General features: G+C 45.2%; 1 protein-coding gene and 1 pseudogene across 5 annotated transcripts in view; one reads left to right on the forward strand and one right to left on the reverse strand.

The window, feature by feature from the left end:
* Rox8 (TIA1 cytotoxic granule associated RNA binding protein Rox8) overlaps positions 1 to 19,528 on the forward strand; it is a 230,505-nt gene that overhangs the window by 129,015 nt on the left and 81,962 nt on the right. For all 5 annotated transcript variants that reach the window (XM_050193331.3, XM_050193330.1, XM_050193332.1 and 2 more), the window contains one exon: positions 2,400 to 2,487. In XM_050193331.3, the coding sequence (XP_050049288.1) occupies positions 2,400 to 2,487 (88 nt within the window). The remainder of the gene's footprint in view (positions 1 to 2,399; positions 2,488 to 19,528) is intronic.
* LOC140215197 (uncharacterized) lies at positions 7,547 to 10,519 on the reverse strand (annotated as a pseudogene).

The raw sequence follows: 19,528 nt of genomic DNA on the forward strand, positions 1-19,528 counted from the left end.
TGCTGCATGTCTTTTTCTGCAAAATTTACCGAACATCAAGTCTGCGAGCACTGTTGAAGGCAACAGATCGGGAGCTGCCACTCGGGGACAGACTTGCGTCGCGAACTACTTGTAACACTGAAGTTACAAGCCCTTGTATTTAGCCCCACAGCACGATGGGCCACAGTTCAGCTAGTCGATGCTGCTGGTGCAGGAGCAGCTCTTCCTCACTTTTCACACACCACATCCTGATGGGGTGCCTAACGCAAATTTCTTCCGCGAGGTCCAATAGGTCAGCTTGATCAGGCCACTGGAAAATTTAATAATGAAAGATTGCAGTTGGAATAAAAAATACACGAACACATTTCATCAACTTGTAGACGTGCAGATTTACACATGTTTAACTTAAGTCATTGCCTGTTGTGTCGAGGCATTGCAGCTGCAAGCCCTGACCGTTAGTAACCTAGAAAAAAAAAAGAAGCAACAAGATATTCATATCAGCAAACGTCCCTAAGGTGTTGCAAATAAATAAAACATTCAATTTGCAAAGAATTTCCTCAAGCAGCCGCATATTCCCAACTTGCCTGATGCTTCCAAGTTTGTGGGCGTAGCTGTGTGTCAGGGTTTTGGCCAAGCTCTGCACAACCATTGAATGCTCCTGATGGCACGCCGGACCAAACCCATGCGCTCCATCTGCAGAAATCAACAATTATCTGAAGGTAACTTAATATGACAGTTAAGGAAATGTTTTGTTAGAATTGTCAGAAATGGAGCGTAAGTGTGATGCGAATGATCAAGCAACACGTTTCAAGTAGCAGAAAGAGCTTAGAAAAAAAATTCAAAGCACTAGCACAAGTGCACCCTTGTAATCTTTAACAGCATCATGTGAATGTTGACCACACAGCGTGTCAACAGCCTTGTAACGGCAAGGGATGGAAGGACTGGCCACAGTATGCATAGGCACAGACTGCTGCGTTGTTCACTTCACCGCTGCAAGGCCTCTTACACACCGTGTGATTGACGCTTGCACAATATGGTTACAAAAGTAGGAAGGGTGTCCATCTTTTTAACCACTAGCAACAAGTACATCGAAAACAACAGAAGCGCAGAGTTTTAGGTATGTAAATGAAGCGAAATTGCTACGTAGCCGCAAGTGCAAAGCAATACACCTGCAACTGAAGCGATGCTAATTTAATAAATTTTCACCACCACATAGAGTGTGTAGCTCGTAAGTAATGGCTCTGCGTAAAAAAAACTTGCCTGTTTTTTGTCTCCACTGCTCCTGTGGAATCCCAGGGAGTGCTGTGGTAGTTACACTCGGGACGGAAAGGTCAACGGCACATAAGGCAGGTGGTACATGATGTCACTCCTTCTATTTCCAATGAAATGCTGGCTACATATTCTGGTATTCGGTGTAGGTTGCCATGGTTGGCTGTCTGGCCTGGGCAAACAGTAAACCGTACCTTAGCTTATGTACTATTTACAAGAGACGCGCATCGCGGCAGAATAAATTATTGCAAGCACAGAAAAGCATAGGCATGGTTCGACTTACCTCACTCGTCTGACTGCCTGGATCCACTGTTGCCGCCTCTCTTTCTCCCACGGCCTTGGCGGGAATGAGTAAAATATGTTATGGTGGTATCCCTCTTCGTTGTTACATTTATATACGCAACAGTGCCTGCACTTCCCTGGTTTTCTTTTTTTTTTTTTTTTCCCTCCCCCTCCGGGGAGGGGCGCCTTTCCTCGCAGTCAACCGCGGTAACCATCGCCATCCTACGAGATTGCAACATGGCTGCCGGGGGGGACGGGGAGGGGGTTCATGTCAAAAACTCTAGCATTGGCCCCCTATAGTCATGCATCGCAGGCGGTGACAGAAAACTACTAAGAGTTGCCATGATTTGTTCAAAATGCTGGCGTAAGCAAGTTATTGGCAGCATTGTACTGAAGCTTCCAGAACGCTTGCAGCATGCTCTACTAAGGTAGTGAATTCAGTCTTGGTCCTGCATTCCCATTTTCATTTAAGAACACAATTCTGCATCACCATATGGCCCTTAATGATGCCTATGACAATATTGTCAATTTCTGTGCTACTTATTGATCATTGTGTATTATTCTGTCGGAGAACACAGTGAAATGCATATCGAAAGTGAAAAAACATTTTTCGAAGCTGATGATTGACTGTGTTAGCGCAATTCAAGACAGCCGCATAGCCCAATGAAAACACATGGTTTGTATCACAGCTAACAAAAGCAGAAGGCTATGCTAGCGAGGATTCTAAAGCATTGCCAGCTTGACACGCGCTGTGAAGTTTTCCTGTGTGTCCTTGATAACTTCTGGGGTGGCTTAGATTTGAATATTATATAGTGGACTGAATGTTTAGCTCCCTACACTTTGCAGATTCTTCTGTTTTCTCTTTTCAGAACACCATCACATTTTCGTAGGAGACTTGAGTCCTGAAATAGAGACAACCCAGCTGCGAGACGCTTTTGCCCCTTTTGGAGACATCTCGTAAGTAATTGCCTCTATGTTCAAGCCATTGCGCTGCTCCACAGATGTTGTGCAAGCACCCGGAAGCCTTCTTTTGCCTCAAGTTCTGAGCCTCTGCTGCCAGATGGCAGCGCAAAATGCACAACCTGACGTGCGGCATACTCATGAGCCTGCAAGTGGCGCGTAGGCTCTGTCCAGATCCAGCCTCTGCTCTGAAGGCTTGCTCTTTGCCAACAAGCACAAAAGCAACAACTTTGCACAACATGTTTCACACAAACATTATAAATAAATGCATGCCTGCGCAAGCGATGGCGCCATTGTTGTCGCCGTAATATTCCATATCAAGTCCAGTTTTGATAAAATCCTATTGCACGCCCTATGCTACAGGTGCAATGGAAAATTGTTGACGGTGAGTGGGTAAGATTGTGGCTCGATGTGCATGGCTGAGCACATACATGGCCTGCACACTGTATCTTGGCGGTAATCTGCGATGGCTGCTTATAGTCAGACTGAGATGGCCGAGGTGAAGCGAGAGGTCACACAAAGCGTCCTCTTCATCATGCTAGAGTAGTTGCAACGAGTGTTCACGGTGATCGAGTGAGATCCGGGGTTGCCAGGTTTGGCTACTTTGGCTCGTGGTTTGCGTTGGCTACTTGGCTACTTTCTGGCTACCTTTAAAAGCAACATTTTTCTATAAGAAATACAGACAAACCAGACAAGATATTATAAATAAATGGTATAATTCGCTCTACTCTGCCTCTTGTGACACGCAATGTACAATGACCACCATCACCATTTGTATTTGGAAGGGAGGACTAAATCTCCACCTTGCATCTGGCAAAATTTGTTCAATAGGAACGCATTCTGGTTTATTCCATGGAACGTCTTCTTTTAAATTGATTGCTCAGAAAATTATAAAGTCGAAACACAACTTTTATTACAGTTTCATGAGGAAATTGAGTAAAGACAGGTGAGAACACTTCAATATATGGCAATAAAAACTACTATAAGATCACTTTTCTTAAGGGATAAAAAAATCCCAACTAGTGTACGATATTCCCTTGCAATCTTGAGATATTACACAGGGATAAATTGATGACTAAAGAGCGAGAACTGTGCGCACAACATAGTTACTGGTACTAGAGTATAGTCAACTACTTGCGTTTGCTCAAATCATTCGTACAGGGATAACAATTCCCAAATACAAATAGGGAGCCACCGGTTCTAACTTTATCCCCAAACGCGTTTTAAATACAGCGAAGGGCTCTAAACGGATCAACTCCAAAAGGAGCAGTTCATAATCAGCTACAGCAATGTTTTCTTAAAGGGGCCATGACGCGGTCGTCCAACAGTTCTCAGTTTATCACGATGTGGTTAAAAACCTGGGCTTTCAGTGCACATTTTAACCAGAAATTTAAATTTTAAATCGTTGCCTCTCTGTTCCTCCCAACGACAGCAACCGTCATTTTAGCAAGGCTGTGCGACGTTAGGAACTGAGCAGGGTGTCTACTAGCCGAGAAAATCAGTAATTCCTGCGGACATTAATATTCTGGAAATACTCGGAGAAAATTACCTGTAATTTTATTGAAAGGGAACAAAAGTCGCAGTACTGCTGGCTCGAGTAACAGAGAGGAATCGTAACAAATCGTCTTTGACGCTGTGTCATCAGCTGGCGGAGTTGCCAGTGTACAATCGACGACAGACTTTTCGGACGCCCCATAATTCGGACGGCTTCGTGGCACCACCACGTACCCCCTAGAGCCTATGCATAAGAACATCTGAAATTTCGGATGCAACAACCTATCGCCGTCCAATTTTCTGAACTTTTTGCCGAGACCGCAGGTCCAAAATGGTATTAACCCTTTCGCTGTCGGACGTTTCTGGCCGTGACGCACCCCCAGTGTCGGCTTGGTTTCAGGAAACGAGCATAACAGGGAATGAACATAGCAATTTATTTTTGATTATGATTGGTATACAAATAACATAGTCAATGCAATATGCACATTTCAGTGTTCTGCAGCTGTTGTTAGTAAACATCATCATCATCATCATCAGCCTGACTGTAAAATCCGTTCAACATCCGAATCTGACGATGCGGAACCCTCTTCCTCTCATGCGACTTTGTCCAAGTCCGAATCCGAGCTCGGCTCGTATTCTGAATCGGAATTCAGCCACCGCTCCCATGAGCAGACGAAGGTCCCGCGCGCCGAGCCATCCGAAAGTAGCCGCGCGCAGGGAGGATGCGCTTTCAGTCGCCCGCGCAACGGAGAGAAATGTGACGTTGCGTGATCAAGAAAACAGAGGGAGATGGAAAAAGGCTAAACTAAGTTCGAAGGGCTTTATGTTTACTGCTGCAAGTCGGAAGCGAGGGTGCAGCGAGAGAGCGAAAGCAGCAATCGAGTCACCCTTTTTGGAGAGGCAACGGCACGTGCGCCTGAACTTGACGCGCCGTAGCAGGCACACCAACAGAAGAAAAATAAGAACCTTCAAACCAGCGGAGATTACAGAACAACCCTTGAACCCATAACCACACACGCGCGACGCATGATCCAGCGAACGCGGAGCCACCGCGCCACTCAGCAAGGAGAAAGTGGGGAGTGGCAGTCGCACCGTACTCTTCAATACATGGACTAACACAGGTCGGAGCGAATATACGAACTTGTAGAAAGAGTCACCCGCCGTGGTTTCTCAGTGGCTATGGTGTTGGGCTGCTGAGCACGAGGTCGCGGGATCGAATCCTGGCCACGGCGGCCGCATTTCGATGGGGGCGAAATGCGAAAACACCCGTGTGCTTAGATTTAGGTGCACGTTAAAGAACCCCAGGTGGTCAAAATTTCCGGAGTCCTCCGCTACTGCGTGCCTCATAATCAGAAAGTGGTTTTGGCACGTAAAACCCCAAATATTATTATTATTATTATTGTAGAAAGAGTCAACAGATGGCATGGCCAATCCAGGAGCGCCTGCTTTGCGCTCAGGCGCGAAATTTTGAACACACGATAGAGAACGTACCGGTACGTCAGTGACATCATGGGGGGGAAGCGCGATGATGTACCGGTACGTCCGTGACAGCGAAAGGGTTAATGAAGCCACGACCGCCGCCAGTTTGGTTACCTCGCCACCTCGAATGTGCGCTCTCGCACGCAGATGCACTGGCAGCCGTAGCCACCGCCGCAACAACGCTAGGCCTAGCTGAATTGACGTTAGCTATTAAGTTTCTTGCCGTTCTGTGCCGTGTTTTTCATTGAAAGAATTCGCTACTGTCAGCAATGACACTGACTCCTCCTTTGTGGTTCTCGCGATTGGCTTCGAAGATCGGAAAGCTTGGCACGTTGCACAATGCCGGTTCCCGAAGTGCAGCTTCGCCTCAGCATGGCAATGTTATGCAGTGAAGCATAAGTGTTGGAAGGGGTGATTGTCACTGGCAACAGTACATATTCCTTCATTTTACACGCGTGCATCCGCCATCTCCTGTCGCAGTATGAGCACCGATATGCCTAATAAGTGTACTGGCAGGCCTTCAGAGCTTTTTCAGATGTGCCTGCGGTGAGTTTAGCCCTTAAGGGCAGTAAAAGACAGGCACTCATTTTTTCAGACTGCCCAATTTTTCTGATGTTCTCCCGGCCCCTAGGGAATCCGAAAAATCGGACATTGACTATAGAACTGACCAAGATTATGCTTCAAATGGTCCACCGGGCGACCGCGCAGCAGAAGAAAGACGAGAAAGGACTGATGTAGTGAAAAATGAACAGGGAAGGAAGTGTGCCACAGCTTCTTTGAAGGAGCTGGAGCTCAAAAAGCAAAGTGTTGGCTGATGCAGAGATGGCAGGTGTCCCTCATCCAAACTAAAATAAACTCTTTAAAGCAGAGAAATGCAACACTGAGGCGTTGGGCGTGCGCCGAGATTATGTCGGGACAGTTGAGGCTGACTTCCCAGCTACTGAGGGAGTATCTCACTTGTGACAAAGTCCTGGCCTCACGCCAATGAGCGCCCTATCAGTTGATAGAAATCGCTCATATTTGAAAATATCTGCTTCTGTATGCATTTCTTTTTATTTGTTTTGAAAGTGTTCAGCATGATTTGCGATGGGCTTCTACATTCTTTTTTATCGAAGATATTTTATTCACTGTGCATTTTATTACCCCTCCCTTCAGTTTTCTATTGTAAATAATATAAACACTACTACTTACTATTCAAACTGCATTAAGTCAGTTTTTTATTTTTTTATTATGCTTACTAGAGTGTGACAGCATCGGGCAATATGGTGTCATAAAACAAAATTCTGTGTCATTAATCAGAGAATTTTGCAAAGGCACGCGGAGAAAACATGGAAAACTCGAGGAATTTGGAACTGTCAACCACCCGCCGTGGTTGCTTAGTGGCTATGGTATTGGGCTGCTAAGCACGAGGTCACGGGATCAAATTCTGGCCACGGCAGCCGCATTTCGATGGGGGCGAAATGTGAAAACACCCATGTACTTGGATTTAGGTGCACATTAAAGAACCCCAGGGGGTCCAAATTTCCGGAGTCCCTCACTACGACATGATAGTTTTGGCACCTAACCCATTTGCATTTTTTTTTCGTCCTTAACATTAACGCTTTTGCATGCCCTGTACCATGCAGCCGCTGGCCATTTTCTTCTGTTTGAATAAACAGTGCGTGCGACATCTGCGAAGGGCTGCTGTTTATCAGATAGAAATAGGGAGCCTCAATGTCAGCGCCGCCTCCTGAAAGAGAAGCGTGCTATCGAGGCGCTGTAGTTTGGAACTCCAGCGCTGGTTCGCTCTTCGAGACTCCAAATCAATGCTCGCTATCTAGAGGCCGCATCGAGAAACAGCCCATCCAGGTTCAGGTTTGAAGCGAAAGAGGGTATCCTATCATGGCATGCGCTTAAGGTATGAGGCCACTTTTCAGAAAAAATGTTTTGATATCGAATACAAAGTGGAAATTAGTGATCTATATTAAAGATTGCCTTTTTGTATTCTAATCAGTAAATACACAAAAAAAATGTATATATTTTTATTGGCAAAAAATTTACTAATAATGCATCCCACGCCAGCAGTCATAACTCATATATACCTCACCACAAGAAAAATTCCTCTTGCAGTTGTGTACATAAAGCCATAATCTATGCAATGAACTAAAATAATTACGATATCATCAATTGTAGGTTTTTATTTACAATATTACCAAAAACTACTGTTTTCAGCAAGGAATGTTTTTAAAAGAAATGCAACAATAACAAATCTTATTGCTCAATTTTATTGTCTGTAGTTGGTTGCACAACCTGATATACCAAGAATAAGTGTTGAAAGTTTCGTTAAGAAATGTACTCGAGGAAAAAAGTTAGGAATGTTCGCGCAAGCTGAAACGGCAGCGAAGTAAGTTTCAAGAAAAACAACAAAAAAGATTTGATATAGCTACATATGCCATACAGCAATATCCAAGAGGGTTAAAATTCGCCACATTTGTAGCTCAGGTCCTCCTTAGGTTTGTATTTACTTTTTTTCGCTCGTGCGTGTGCTCGCTTTTTTTCCTTGCGTTTCTTGCGGCATCGGTAGACTGACGGGAGCATCTCTTGATGCGCTGTTGGTCACCTGTCAAGCAAGCTTTCATTGTGTGGCGTCCAGACTCGATCTCAATGTGTTTCAAGGCATCCCGTGTTCCTCTGTTGCCTTTGTTAAAATGGCACACGGCATCATACAAGCCAAACTTCAGTGTTGGCAGGCTGACATAGACATTTTAGGTACCCTTTGCCAGAGCATGCCATTGAAACATTCATTGGCATTCTGTGTCTTGCCATGAAAACATTTCTTGAGGAGCTCGTCTGAACAAAGGTCTTTGTACGCAACCTTTACTCTGTTCAGAACGTCATTTGAAAGTCCTCCCTTGTGCTTGTAGTTACATTGGCCAGCGGCTTTAGCTCGGTTGAAAGCACACCAACTGCTTGCTCCTCTAGGGCACAGCCCATGCCTTGGATTGTCGTCCGTGGAACTGCAGTGGAACAAACTAGCTAGCGTTGCTTGTTTCATTCCTGCAAGATTTCCGACGTTGGCTCTGATGGCAATGCCATAGTAATTTTGAAGGCGGTCAATGAGCCCATCAGTCAATTTTCCTTTGCTACCTAATTCACGCACTGTCTTCTTCAGCTTTCTTAGCCGGCAGCCAACAAGTTTTTGGACATGGCCAATGCATTCAAATTTTTTCACGCTGTTTGGTCGATTGAAGTAGTTCTTCAAGTCTCCATCTCCGTAGTAGTGTACATATTTCAAACCGCGCGTCGTTTCTGACCTCTCAAACATGCGGTAAAGTCCAACTGGCTCCATACCACCGGCAGTGCCTGTGTGGTTGGCATGACATGTCGTGTGGTTTGCCTTCCATTCCAGGAATTCGCTGCTTGTGGGATTCAGTTTGCTCTTGATCTTGCATGACTTGCATGTGCTGGACAAAGCTTCCACATCAATTATTTTTCCTGTATCCACAGTTATCAAAGAAACACAGCCGTTCAATGAAGAGTGGCCACGTTTTTGCCATGTGCCATCCCCTGACACTCCGCACTGATTACTGTTGACAGCCTTCTGCACTTCAGCTGCTGCATCAATCATTGACTTTGATGCAACCTCCTTTGCAGCGTCAGACACCTTCAAAGATATTTTATCGTAAGCGGAATGCCATGGGGGTGGAGGCATATTCATAACTTTACAAAATGTTTTCGCACCCGCATGCCCACTTCCTAGCTGTTGCATTGCATATACAAGTCGAACATTGTTCTCCGTTGAATTCCCCGACTTTCTTGATGACGAGAAATGGTTCTCATAGCCACATTCAACGCACAGAGTAGCCAGCACACAAGACCCACCTGCACAGGAGCGCTCCTCAAGTTTCAGGGATTTTGCCAAGCACTCGGGACACGCCAGTGATGAAAACACATTTGACAGGATGTCAAGGTCAATTATCCTGTTTCCTTCCGGCGTAGAATCCGATTTACAGTCAACGTAGTCCTCCAGATCGCAGAATTTCAAGGCACTTGCTGAAGCACTCACGTTGGCGGGATTGGGTTCGTCGCCCACTTCACCTGTCGTGTGTCTATTTCCGGCAAACTTTCGCTTTCGTCTCCTCTGCGCTCTAAACTTCCCCATGTGCGTACAGCCCGTAACAACTAAGTGATGTTGTTAACCACACGAGTCACCGAGCAAGCAATCTGCAGGTTCTTCCATTTGCGCGGGTACGCTCCAGGGTACACAACTCAAGTGATCGAAACATGTGATCACAACTCACGTGATCGAAACATGTCTTGTGAGCACTTTTGTTATTAAATGAAAGCAAAAATAGACGCAAACGCTTAAAAAAGTTATGATGATTGTAAACTGAAAAATTGTGGTGCAAACATAGGTAAGACCGCCAAAGGAGCCAAATAATTTTCGATATGTGGAAACCGAAACTGTGTTAGTTTCAGTTTTGCAAAATGCACAGGGGTTACATATTTGGCTGTATCTTTGGAACGGTTTTAGTTAGGAGCATAATTTTTTTGCAAATCATACAGAAATGAATGTGTAATGTGAAAAAATAAAATTCAAAAAATTGATTTTTCTTTTCAAAAAAAAAAAAAGTTTTCAAAGTGGCCTCATACCTTAATGCCTCGTCGCTCTCAAATCGTCGTGATGCTGTCATTTTACCTCTTCTGGAAAAGGTTGCATTCTGCATTTGTATTCCAATTATAGAGCATGCAGTTTCCTAGGAAGAGCAATGCCAAGCAAACATGCCGATGAGACAAACAGTTCTTATTGAAAATGAAGTGCCTGCGTAACAATAATTGCAGATTCCCCATTGTGCGTTCAGTCGAACCCACTTATAACGATACCGGTTTTAGCAATATATCGGTTATAACAATGACAAGGTGCTGCACCATCAACTTTTGTATGTTTTCCATGGTGAAATAACCCGTTTACTACAATGCCCCGATGCTGCATTATCGGTTATAACGATGAAGTTTGGCTGCTGGGTGTCCAAGCCGAAAGGTAGTGAAATGCTAAATCCTTGAAAAGAAAAAAGAAAACGAGAAACCTGAGCCACTGCACTAAGGGCCACTGCTCCAACAGCCGCCGCACGCTCATTTTCTAGCCATCTCCGCACACCTCTCTCCCATCGCCCTTCCCCCTCTCCAAACACAAATGGGCTGCGCCCACAGCTCTACGCTGCCCCACCTTCCGAAATACGAATGAACCGTTCCAACTACGCTGCTCGCAGGTTGCTCGCTTCTTGCTTGCTGGCTCCTCATTCAGCGCAGTTCTGCAAATGGCTTAATCGCTTGCGTTGGTCTTCGTTGTTTGCGTCGAAATCGTTCCTAGCCACGCAGTTTCTCGCTGCCGAAACGGAAGATGGCTGATCCGCCCGCTGATCATCGGCAGTGCACAACATTGCCGGTGAAAAGTGCACGACTGCAGATTTGGAAACTAAGTGAGGCGATCGTCGCGACTGTGCTTGCATCAGGTAGCGCCGACGACGGCAGCAATGACGCGGTAGGGCAGGCCGCCTCAACGTTGTCCTCACAGGAGGCCTGGCAGATGATTCAGTTGCTCCAGGGCCATCTCACGAGGAACCTTCCTCTGCACTATGTGGAGCACCTGTGGATCCCTTGGAGAAAGATGTCTGCAAGCTTCGCGTAAAGCATGCAAGGCTGAGGGACGTAGGGTTTTCTCGTGCAAGCCAGTGTGAAGTACGTGTCGTACGGTGATTTCACCTCAATCTTTCATCCAGCGGCGTTCTCGCAATTTTTAAAAGGCCCCTTTTGGAACCACCAAAGCGGTGCCTCGGCGGTACTCTCATATCGCTTGCCACCCGTGACACCTCCTTGAGGTTATTATAGCAGTGCCATTCTTTAACGCCGACAGCTGCGGCTTGTTACACGCGATTGGAGCGCCCAGGAAGCAGTTAAGAGTGAACACAATCGGCAGCCGGATGGTGAAAGGTGGTGGGGAGGTGCACTGGTCTCCCCGTCATTATGCCTTTCTCACAACATCTCTGCCATCCCCCTATTTTGATTTTTTCATGCAACCCGGTTATAACAAGGGAATTTTCATAGCGCCTGAATATTGTTTTAAGTGGGTTAGACTGTAGTCGCATTTCATTTAGAGAAACCCTGCAGAATGTGATTCAGAAATGTCAACATTCCGATTTGGTCACTATAAAATTGGGAATGCCATGTTGCCGTTTTTTGCTTCTGGTGTGTGGATCATAGAAAGTGCAAAGCTTGCACAAGTGATCTTAAATTGTTTTATTCCACAATACACCACCGCAGCCTGCACAAATGGGTGTGGGTTAAGAAGGAAAAACGGGGCAAAAAGCATCTTGCACCAAGTATGCCAATAGCCACTGAGTGGCAACTACGTTTGCTTTTGTGCATTTCTTCTGTGTCTTCGTGAGCCCTGCCAAGATAGGTGACAATGTCCGACACAATCATTGCAAGAAACTTGTTGCATGGCATTTGTGTCGTAGCGTCCTCTGCACCTCTTCGGCAGACTCGTCAGCTGTTGTCAATGTCTCGCGCATCCTCAGCTGCGTGTTTTCAGCGGTAACATGCGACAGCCAACATAGTTGTGGCCAACAAACGCCACCACGTCAGATGTGTGCTGTGGCTGTTCAAAAGCGCAGGAGGCGTCGTCCCTCGCATCCTCGTAACCGAACGAATGAGCACAGCAAAAGCACGAAAGAACGAATGCGGAGCATGGTTGAAAAATGGTGTTTGCAAAGAGCACGAGGAGGAAAGCGGAGGAGGAGGGTATGCGAAAGTGTGAGAAAAGCATAGTGCCAAACACAGTGGGCTTTGCGGCAGCGATTGCTACAAGATCGCGCCAGATTAGCGCGTGTCGTCTGTACGGAATAAAGCGCTGCATGATGGAGGTCTGTCTGCAGCGGCTGCTATGAATCGCGCCCATGGGTCATGATTAGCGAAGTAGTCGTGCCACACTTCACTCAGTTTGCAATGCGAGCACAAGGCAGATCATCCGCACCAGCGAATATTTCGCGAAATGAAAACACGTGTACAGCTGCGCTCAAATTTCACGTTGGAGAGAGTATCAAAAGTCTTCCTTTTTTTTTTTTTATTTAATGAAATACACACAGGACCTTATGGAAACTAAACAAGACCAGCATTTAGAGCGTAAAAACCATGAAGACCTAATAAACGAGAACATATCAACAAGGTTCTTTCTGCCTGGCGTGTGGAGATCTTCACATTTCGGCACATAGGCGCATGCCAGTGGTTGGCACTTGACACACCCTTTTCACCTTGCGACATGTCATTTGCTTCTATCTCCGCTATTACTAAATCTTTATCAACCTTTTTATTGCAGTGAAACTGTCCTTGGACAGAGCTTTAGATCTTCCAATATATAAATTAGAGGAACCAAAATGTGCCATGTGGTAAAAATGGACAGAATGTGCTTTACACTAATAAAATCTAACCGTATGTTAGTGGTTCAAAGGGACCTTATAGCTCTAAATTGTGTAAAAGGTGTGCTAAACTGCATGCTGCAACACTACTGTGAAACATTGATGCTAACGTTGGAGCCACCTTGGGTGGTAACAAATTGTGTTCATACGTTAATGCTCACGGGCCCACCGTGCTTTTTAATTAAAAAGCTTACATTATGTTTTCTGTACGTTTGCGCACGCTTCAGTTCCTATTACAATGAAAGCAAATAATTTAGAAGGTGTGCTGCCGTCGCAGTATGCAGAAAACAGCAGGGTTCAATGGCGTTACTAATTGCTTGGGAACACGCATAAGTTCTGTCATAGGCATGGGAGAGCCCCCCTAATGTTCTCATTGGTGATCTATGTGCTCCATGCGTAAAGAGGTGTTGGAATTGGCAGACGGGTGCTACTGGTGCATCGAGATATTTTGACAGGAAATAACTGCTAGTATCCACAAGGTAAGCTGATGGAGTTGTCAGTAATACATCTTTGCCAGCAAATAGTTCCAAGCCTGATTTCGTATGCCGTTCGGCGTCTGTACTCAAGCGTATACCAACAACGACAAAAAAAGAATGGAATCCATTTACACTGCGTCCAGCTACGGCCATTGCACAAGATAATGTGTTTGCAGCGCTGCACCAGCACGTTAATGTGGCATTGTTAAACTGAGTCAACAACATAAGCAGGCTTGCTATTCTATTCACTTGTAAAATAAGCAGTTTTGGCAGCTCCAATTGACCCACATGGCTGATATGACTTCGCTTACCCAAAAGCCAACATGGTGGAAATTGTCCAGAATAGCACCCTTGAGGTCGTCATCATCATCATCATCATCAGCCTGGTTACGCCCACTGCAGGGCAAAGGCCTCTCCCATACTTCTCCAACAACCCCGGTCATGTACTAATTGTGGCCGTGCACACTTCTTAATCTCATCCACCCACCTAACTTTTTGCCACCCCCTGCTACGCTTCCCTTCCCTTGGAATGCAGTCCATAACCCTTAATGACCATCGGTTATCTTCCCTCCTCATTACATGTCCTGCCCATGCCCATTTCTTTTTCTTGATTTCAACTAAGATGTCATTAACTCGCGTCTGTTTCCTCACCCAATCTGCTCTTTTCTTATCCCTTAATGTTACACCCATCATTCTTCTTTCCATAGCTCGTTGCGTCGTCCTCAATTTAAGTAAAACCCTTTTCGTAAGCCTCCAGGTTTCTGCTCCGTAGGTGAGTACTGGTAAGACACAGCTATTATACACTTTTCTCTTGAGGGATAATGGCAACCTGCTGTTCATGATCTGAGAATGCCTGCCAAACGCACCCCAACCCATTTTTATTCTGATTATTTCCGTCTCATGATCCGGATCCGCCGTCACTACCTGCCCTAAGTACACGTATTCCCTTACCACTTCCAGTGCCTCACTACCTATCGTAAACTGCTGTTCTCTTCCGAGACTGTTAAACATTACTTTAGTTTTCTGCAGATTAATTTTTAGACCCACTCTTCTGCTTTGCCTCTCCAGGTCAGTGAGCATGCATTGCACTTGGTCCCCTGAGTTACTAAGCAAGGCAATATCATCAGCGAATCACAAGTTACTAAGGTATTCTCCGTTAACTTTTATCCCCAATTCTTCCTCAAATTCCTTAAAGTCGTATTTTGTAACAATTCATCTTATTTTCCATTATGATTTGCCACACCAAGTGCCAGATATGGCACAGCTTCGTCTGATCTAATTACAAAAGGCAACAATGGAAAATGAAATGTGTCGTTATAAAACATGGTCCCAGTATCTGGAAGACCCTGTGACTGCGCATGTGCAGCATTAATCACAGTGAAACGGTGCAGCATGGACTGAATCCTAGCCTTTGTCTGTTGTCCTGTCAACATCCACACTTACAAGGGATGAATAGGTTTCTCTCCTCTTTTATTGAGGAGGGTGCCATAGATTCCTCATTGATTATATTCGCCCCCGCGTGCTTTGTGCCTTTGCGTGTGTTTTGACTGTAATATCTTTGAGTTTGCCTATATGTATTGCTGTTTTATGCTTTTTCGCCCTAATGTTAGTTTCTTGGTGGACAGTGAAAAGATACCAGCTGTGCCACCTGTGTAACTGTTTTCAGGCTGTACCATGGCTTGTACACCTCCTTGAAATCTTTGAAAACACATTAATTTTGAAGCGATTCAAGGGCCCTTAAACTTCTTGAAAACAGATTGGGGGCAGCTTTTGAACATACATGGTAACAAATTCTGCGCACATGGTCCTCCTCTTCCGAGAGTCATCGTCCGGCGGTGCAGCAGAACCTGGCGAATGATCTCGCCGTCGTCGAGTCCTGCGCATGTCAGTACAGCAGTGTACCTGTGAAACTGTCAAATGAGACGGTGTCCGGAATCGCAATGCAACCACTGCACAGGTCTCGGCAGAACATTTTCCGCGTCAGTAGGGAGCACACCGGAAGGCGACAAATCTTGGGCCTCCCGGCACCCACTTGCCGGCATTCCCCAGCACAGTCTGCACAGGCACTGTCGGCGCCATTAGACACTTGACGCCATTAGACACTTGACGCGATGTTACCGTATGCTGCGTTGGATCACCGGAGCCTCGACACAGCGCACAAAGCGAACACCACCATGCCGACACCAGTCGCACAAACGAAAAACATGGCCTACTCGCAGCGTCGTACGCGAAGAAACAAATCGGCTGCTCGATTGTCTTGACATGGCTTACTAAGCTGAAACCGGAACTGCTGTAGAGCCACTCTATCGAACCAGGCAGGAACGATGATGATGATGAGCGGGGATTTGCAGTAGTGCCACTTCGTGGGGCAGCAAGGAGGCTCTGTTCAAAACAAAAATGGCGTTTAGCGAGTCGAACCATGCACAGGTCAGAGTCGGTGCATGGTGCTCTTGATCGAGTTGGCTCAAGAAGTGTCCGAAAAATCGGACGAGAGGTTGCAAGGTGTCCGAACTTTCAGCAGTTGTTATACACCATGGTCTATGGGGAGAATGGCGGTGCCGCAAAGCAGATCGAATAATCAAGCATGTCCGAATTTTTGGAGTCCGGAAAATCAGTCGGCGACTGTACGTGACCTCGAACATGAGCATGAAAACGAAACACATTAAGCCACCAGCCATCTCTGCTTGCCCACTCTTTTCACCCACAGCAGATTACCGCCAAGATGGGACCTGGGCTGAGTACACACTTAGCCGTGGGAACACGGCCAGGCTAGTTGGTTTTTAATCCTTATAAGGGCTTCAGTGCAAAACGAGTAAGCAGAAATAAGCGCTTGTCCTCATCTTTTTTCTCGTCCTCCCATCTTGTTTTGCACTGCGTTGCTTGTCAGTATTACAGGGGAAGACGGTGGTCAGCTGCGCCCACTGGATTACATGACATGCAACATTGGGCACACTGAAAACTGTGTATCAGGCACGTGCCCCTCCCCCCCCTCGAAATTAGGAGGCATAACCCCCCCCCACACACACACACACACACACACACACACACACACACTCCCCGTCCACGCCACCACTTCTCAAACACATTCCTAAAGTGCCGCCAAATCAATGTTGAGACTTGACAGCTATTCGGCGGTCAAAATTTTGCTGCCTCTCACTCCTTTTGGATGGAGTAGTTATTGCGATCTACTGTGAAGGCCAGTTTCCTCATCGATTCGGTGCCCGCGCGATTAACTCGAGATGCATTCAGTTGTCACCATCTATTCAACGGCCACACGCATCGCTGTTGGTTCGTTAGTTCAACCTTCTTTGTTTAGACTGATCTAGGGACCAGGAAAGAGATTCGGTTCATGGTCAGCTGGTCTGTATGTACGTGGAACGAGCTGCGGCCGGAGAAAACGCCAATTGCGTTTAACTTTTCCTTTTGCTTCATTATTTCCTCGAGTGACTGCTCGCCAAAAGGCCGACAAATCCTCGAAACTATATGCCCGTGATATGGGTTAGATAAGGTGGAAAATAAAATAACGCAAGACAGCGTCCATCATCAAACTCTGCAATCACCTTTAAACTCATAGGCAATATGACTTTCACCCATTAACTCGTCTGGTTTTTCCCTAATTGTACAGCTCTTTTCGTGCAATATTGCCAACTGGAAACAAGAGTCGCAAGGAGTTAAGAAATTAAGCGATTTACTAAGGGAGAGAACTGAGGCAACAGCCAAACAGGAAGGAAAAGCGAAAGTTAGCAAATTAACGCATTGTTTATGAAAATATTTATGGATCAACATTTTTTTATTTAACTAAGAAGTAGAGAAAGCGCCGCTGGAAGTGGAGAACAATTTCATGTGTACTGAATGACGCTTATACAGTTATCATTCAAGCCGCCTGATGTAGCTTCTTCTCTGCTGTGCTTATATATGTAGGTGTCTTTCTAACCTTTCGGGGTGTGCGCAGTACGTTTAGAATCCCAGCGTCCTGCGCCCTACGCGGTTGTACGGGACTAGCTGCCACGCATCATAACTTCCCAAATAAATATACGACTCGGTTGTGGCACTTGCTAGAGCAGTAAACGAGGGATCCAAAAGAACTTATGATTGTTTCTCTATAATTCTTCCAGAGCGAATTCAACAAACGCTACTGTAGTTAGCTACAACTTAAGTCCACCAGCCACTGTTCCTCCTGCAAATAATTCGTACTTCAAACTCCTGTTACCCAAATAAGGTGGTAACCACAACAATAAAATTATTAACGCGTAATTTTATACCTTTTCCCTCGCCTATTATAGGGGAATGACGAAAGCCTAATTCTTTGTTCAACTGAAATAACATGGTTGCTTCGCTGCAACTATTTATTGTCAAGTTTCACTTCAGTTGGCAGTGAAGTTTCATGAGTAAAATGGGTTCAGCAGTGAAATGAACTGCACTGCAGACTTTTGAAGAGTGAGATGCTCAGACTCCATACACTTTGCTCATGTCTGTTGCACACCTCATTGCTTCCGCCGATGAAAAGACTCTTCAAAAACAGCAGACGCTCCGGAGGTACGACGCTATTTTGAAAAGGCCACATGACGGTGATATAGTTTGCTTCTGTGATTGGCTGGCGGAGTAACAGAACTCCACGCGGTCTGTGTGTCTTTGTTGCCAACTGCTGTTTTTTTTTTATGTTCTACTAAAGTAATCTTTATTTTATGCTTTTCGTTCTTTACTTGTTCTTAGCACTGTTCTTCCTGCGCTTTCCCGCGCGAGTCCATTTGACATGGTTCCTTGTTTGCCAAGTAAAGGAGAGGTGTATCGCATAGGCGTCGCTGTAAAAGATACCTTATTTCATTTCTCTTTTGTGGGTTTACACTTTTTTATGGCGAATGATGGGCGTTATTCACATTTCTACTAGTAAAGGTATCCCCCCCCGGAAAACAATCCTGGGTACGTGCCTGCTGTGCGTGTCGAGCTGCCATCCTTCCCAGCTCACCCTCTGCATACGGTGCACAGGACGCTATACCGTATTATCACACTAGGATATTTACGGAAAATTGCGGAGACTGCGATGATTCGCTTGGAGTGTCCATTTGGATTTCAGTCCCACCAACTTTTACAATTTTAGATTAAAATGTCTGATTTCAAAGCTTGTTTATGATTGTATTGTCTACAATAATTTACTATTTTTCATTTGCGCATACTTCAGGAAATACTTGTTCTTTAATGACGCAACTACTACAGTCGATTAGATATTTCATAGTCTGTCATTCGGACCTGTTAATTACATGACCTACCTGTGCACATTCTCAGTTTACAAAGCCATTGTATAATGGCAACCAAAATTTCTGCCATGTTTCATGAAGATTTCAGGAAATCCACTTCTAAACATTTGTGGTGCTGATAATTTTTGCTGTTACTGTTTAGCAGGGTGCTTGCGGCAGTGCCATTGCAGAACAGTCTGCGAATCAAATAAACTGCCAACGTATTGAGTAATCAAACAATCCTCAGTATGTTTCACCAGATTTTAGTAATTTTTTGGGTATGGTTGCAGTATTTTTCAAGTTCAAAGGTTTGCAGATTTGTAATGAAATGTTGGAACATGAATAACCCTAGGCATTGTTTCCCTAAAAAATAAATGTTCATTGCTGTGTATGTTTGCTGCATGTATATTGATACTGTGTGCATGCATTAAGTGTTCATTGCATGCACGGTATTATAACTACCGAGGTTGAGTGCAGCGCGTACTTGAAATGAGAACTCCCAAGTGTGCTGGATGACTCGTCTCATAAGCTCACTTCAAGAGCTGTGTCGTCACTTGAAAAAGACTTCATATAACGTCTTAACTCTTGACAACTGTTGTGGGGGCTTCCTTAATATATTTTGTGCTGGGTCACTTCTTTGCACTACTGTATTTAAGGACATTGACCATTGAATGCTCCCATTGCTGAAAGCAGTCATCAGTTGCTTGAAATTTTCAGGAAACGTAATAGTGACGCTATATCAGTTAATACTGGCAATTGGCATTTTGAATTTTGCACACAAGCAGCAGTAAGCGGATGCTTCATTGAGAAATTCATGGCAAGAAAGTAACCTTTGTGACCAAATTTGAAAAATGAAACAATTGCAAAATGCAACGGGCACAGATCTGTGTTGAACTTGTGT

Source organism: Dermacentor andersoni, chromosome 1 (assembly GCF_023375885.2).
Source record: "Dermacentor andersoni chromosome 1, qqDerAnde1_hic_scaffold, whole genome shotgun sequence".
Taxonomy (NCBI): Eukaryota; Metazoa; Arthropoda; class Arachnida; order Ixodida; family Ixodidae; genus Dermacentor; species Dermacentor andersoni.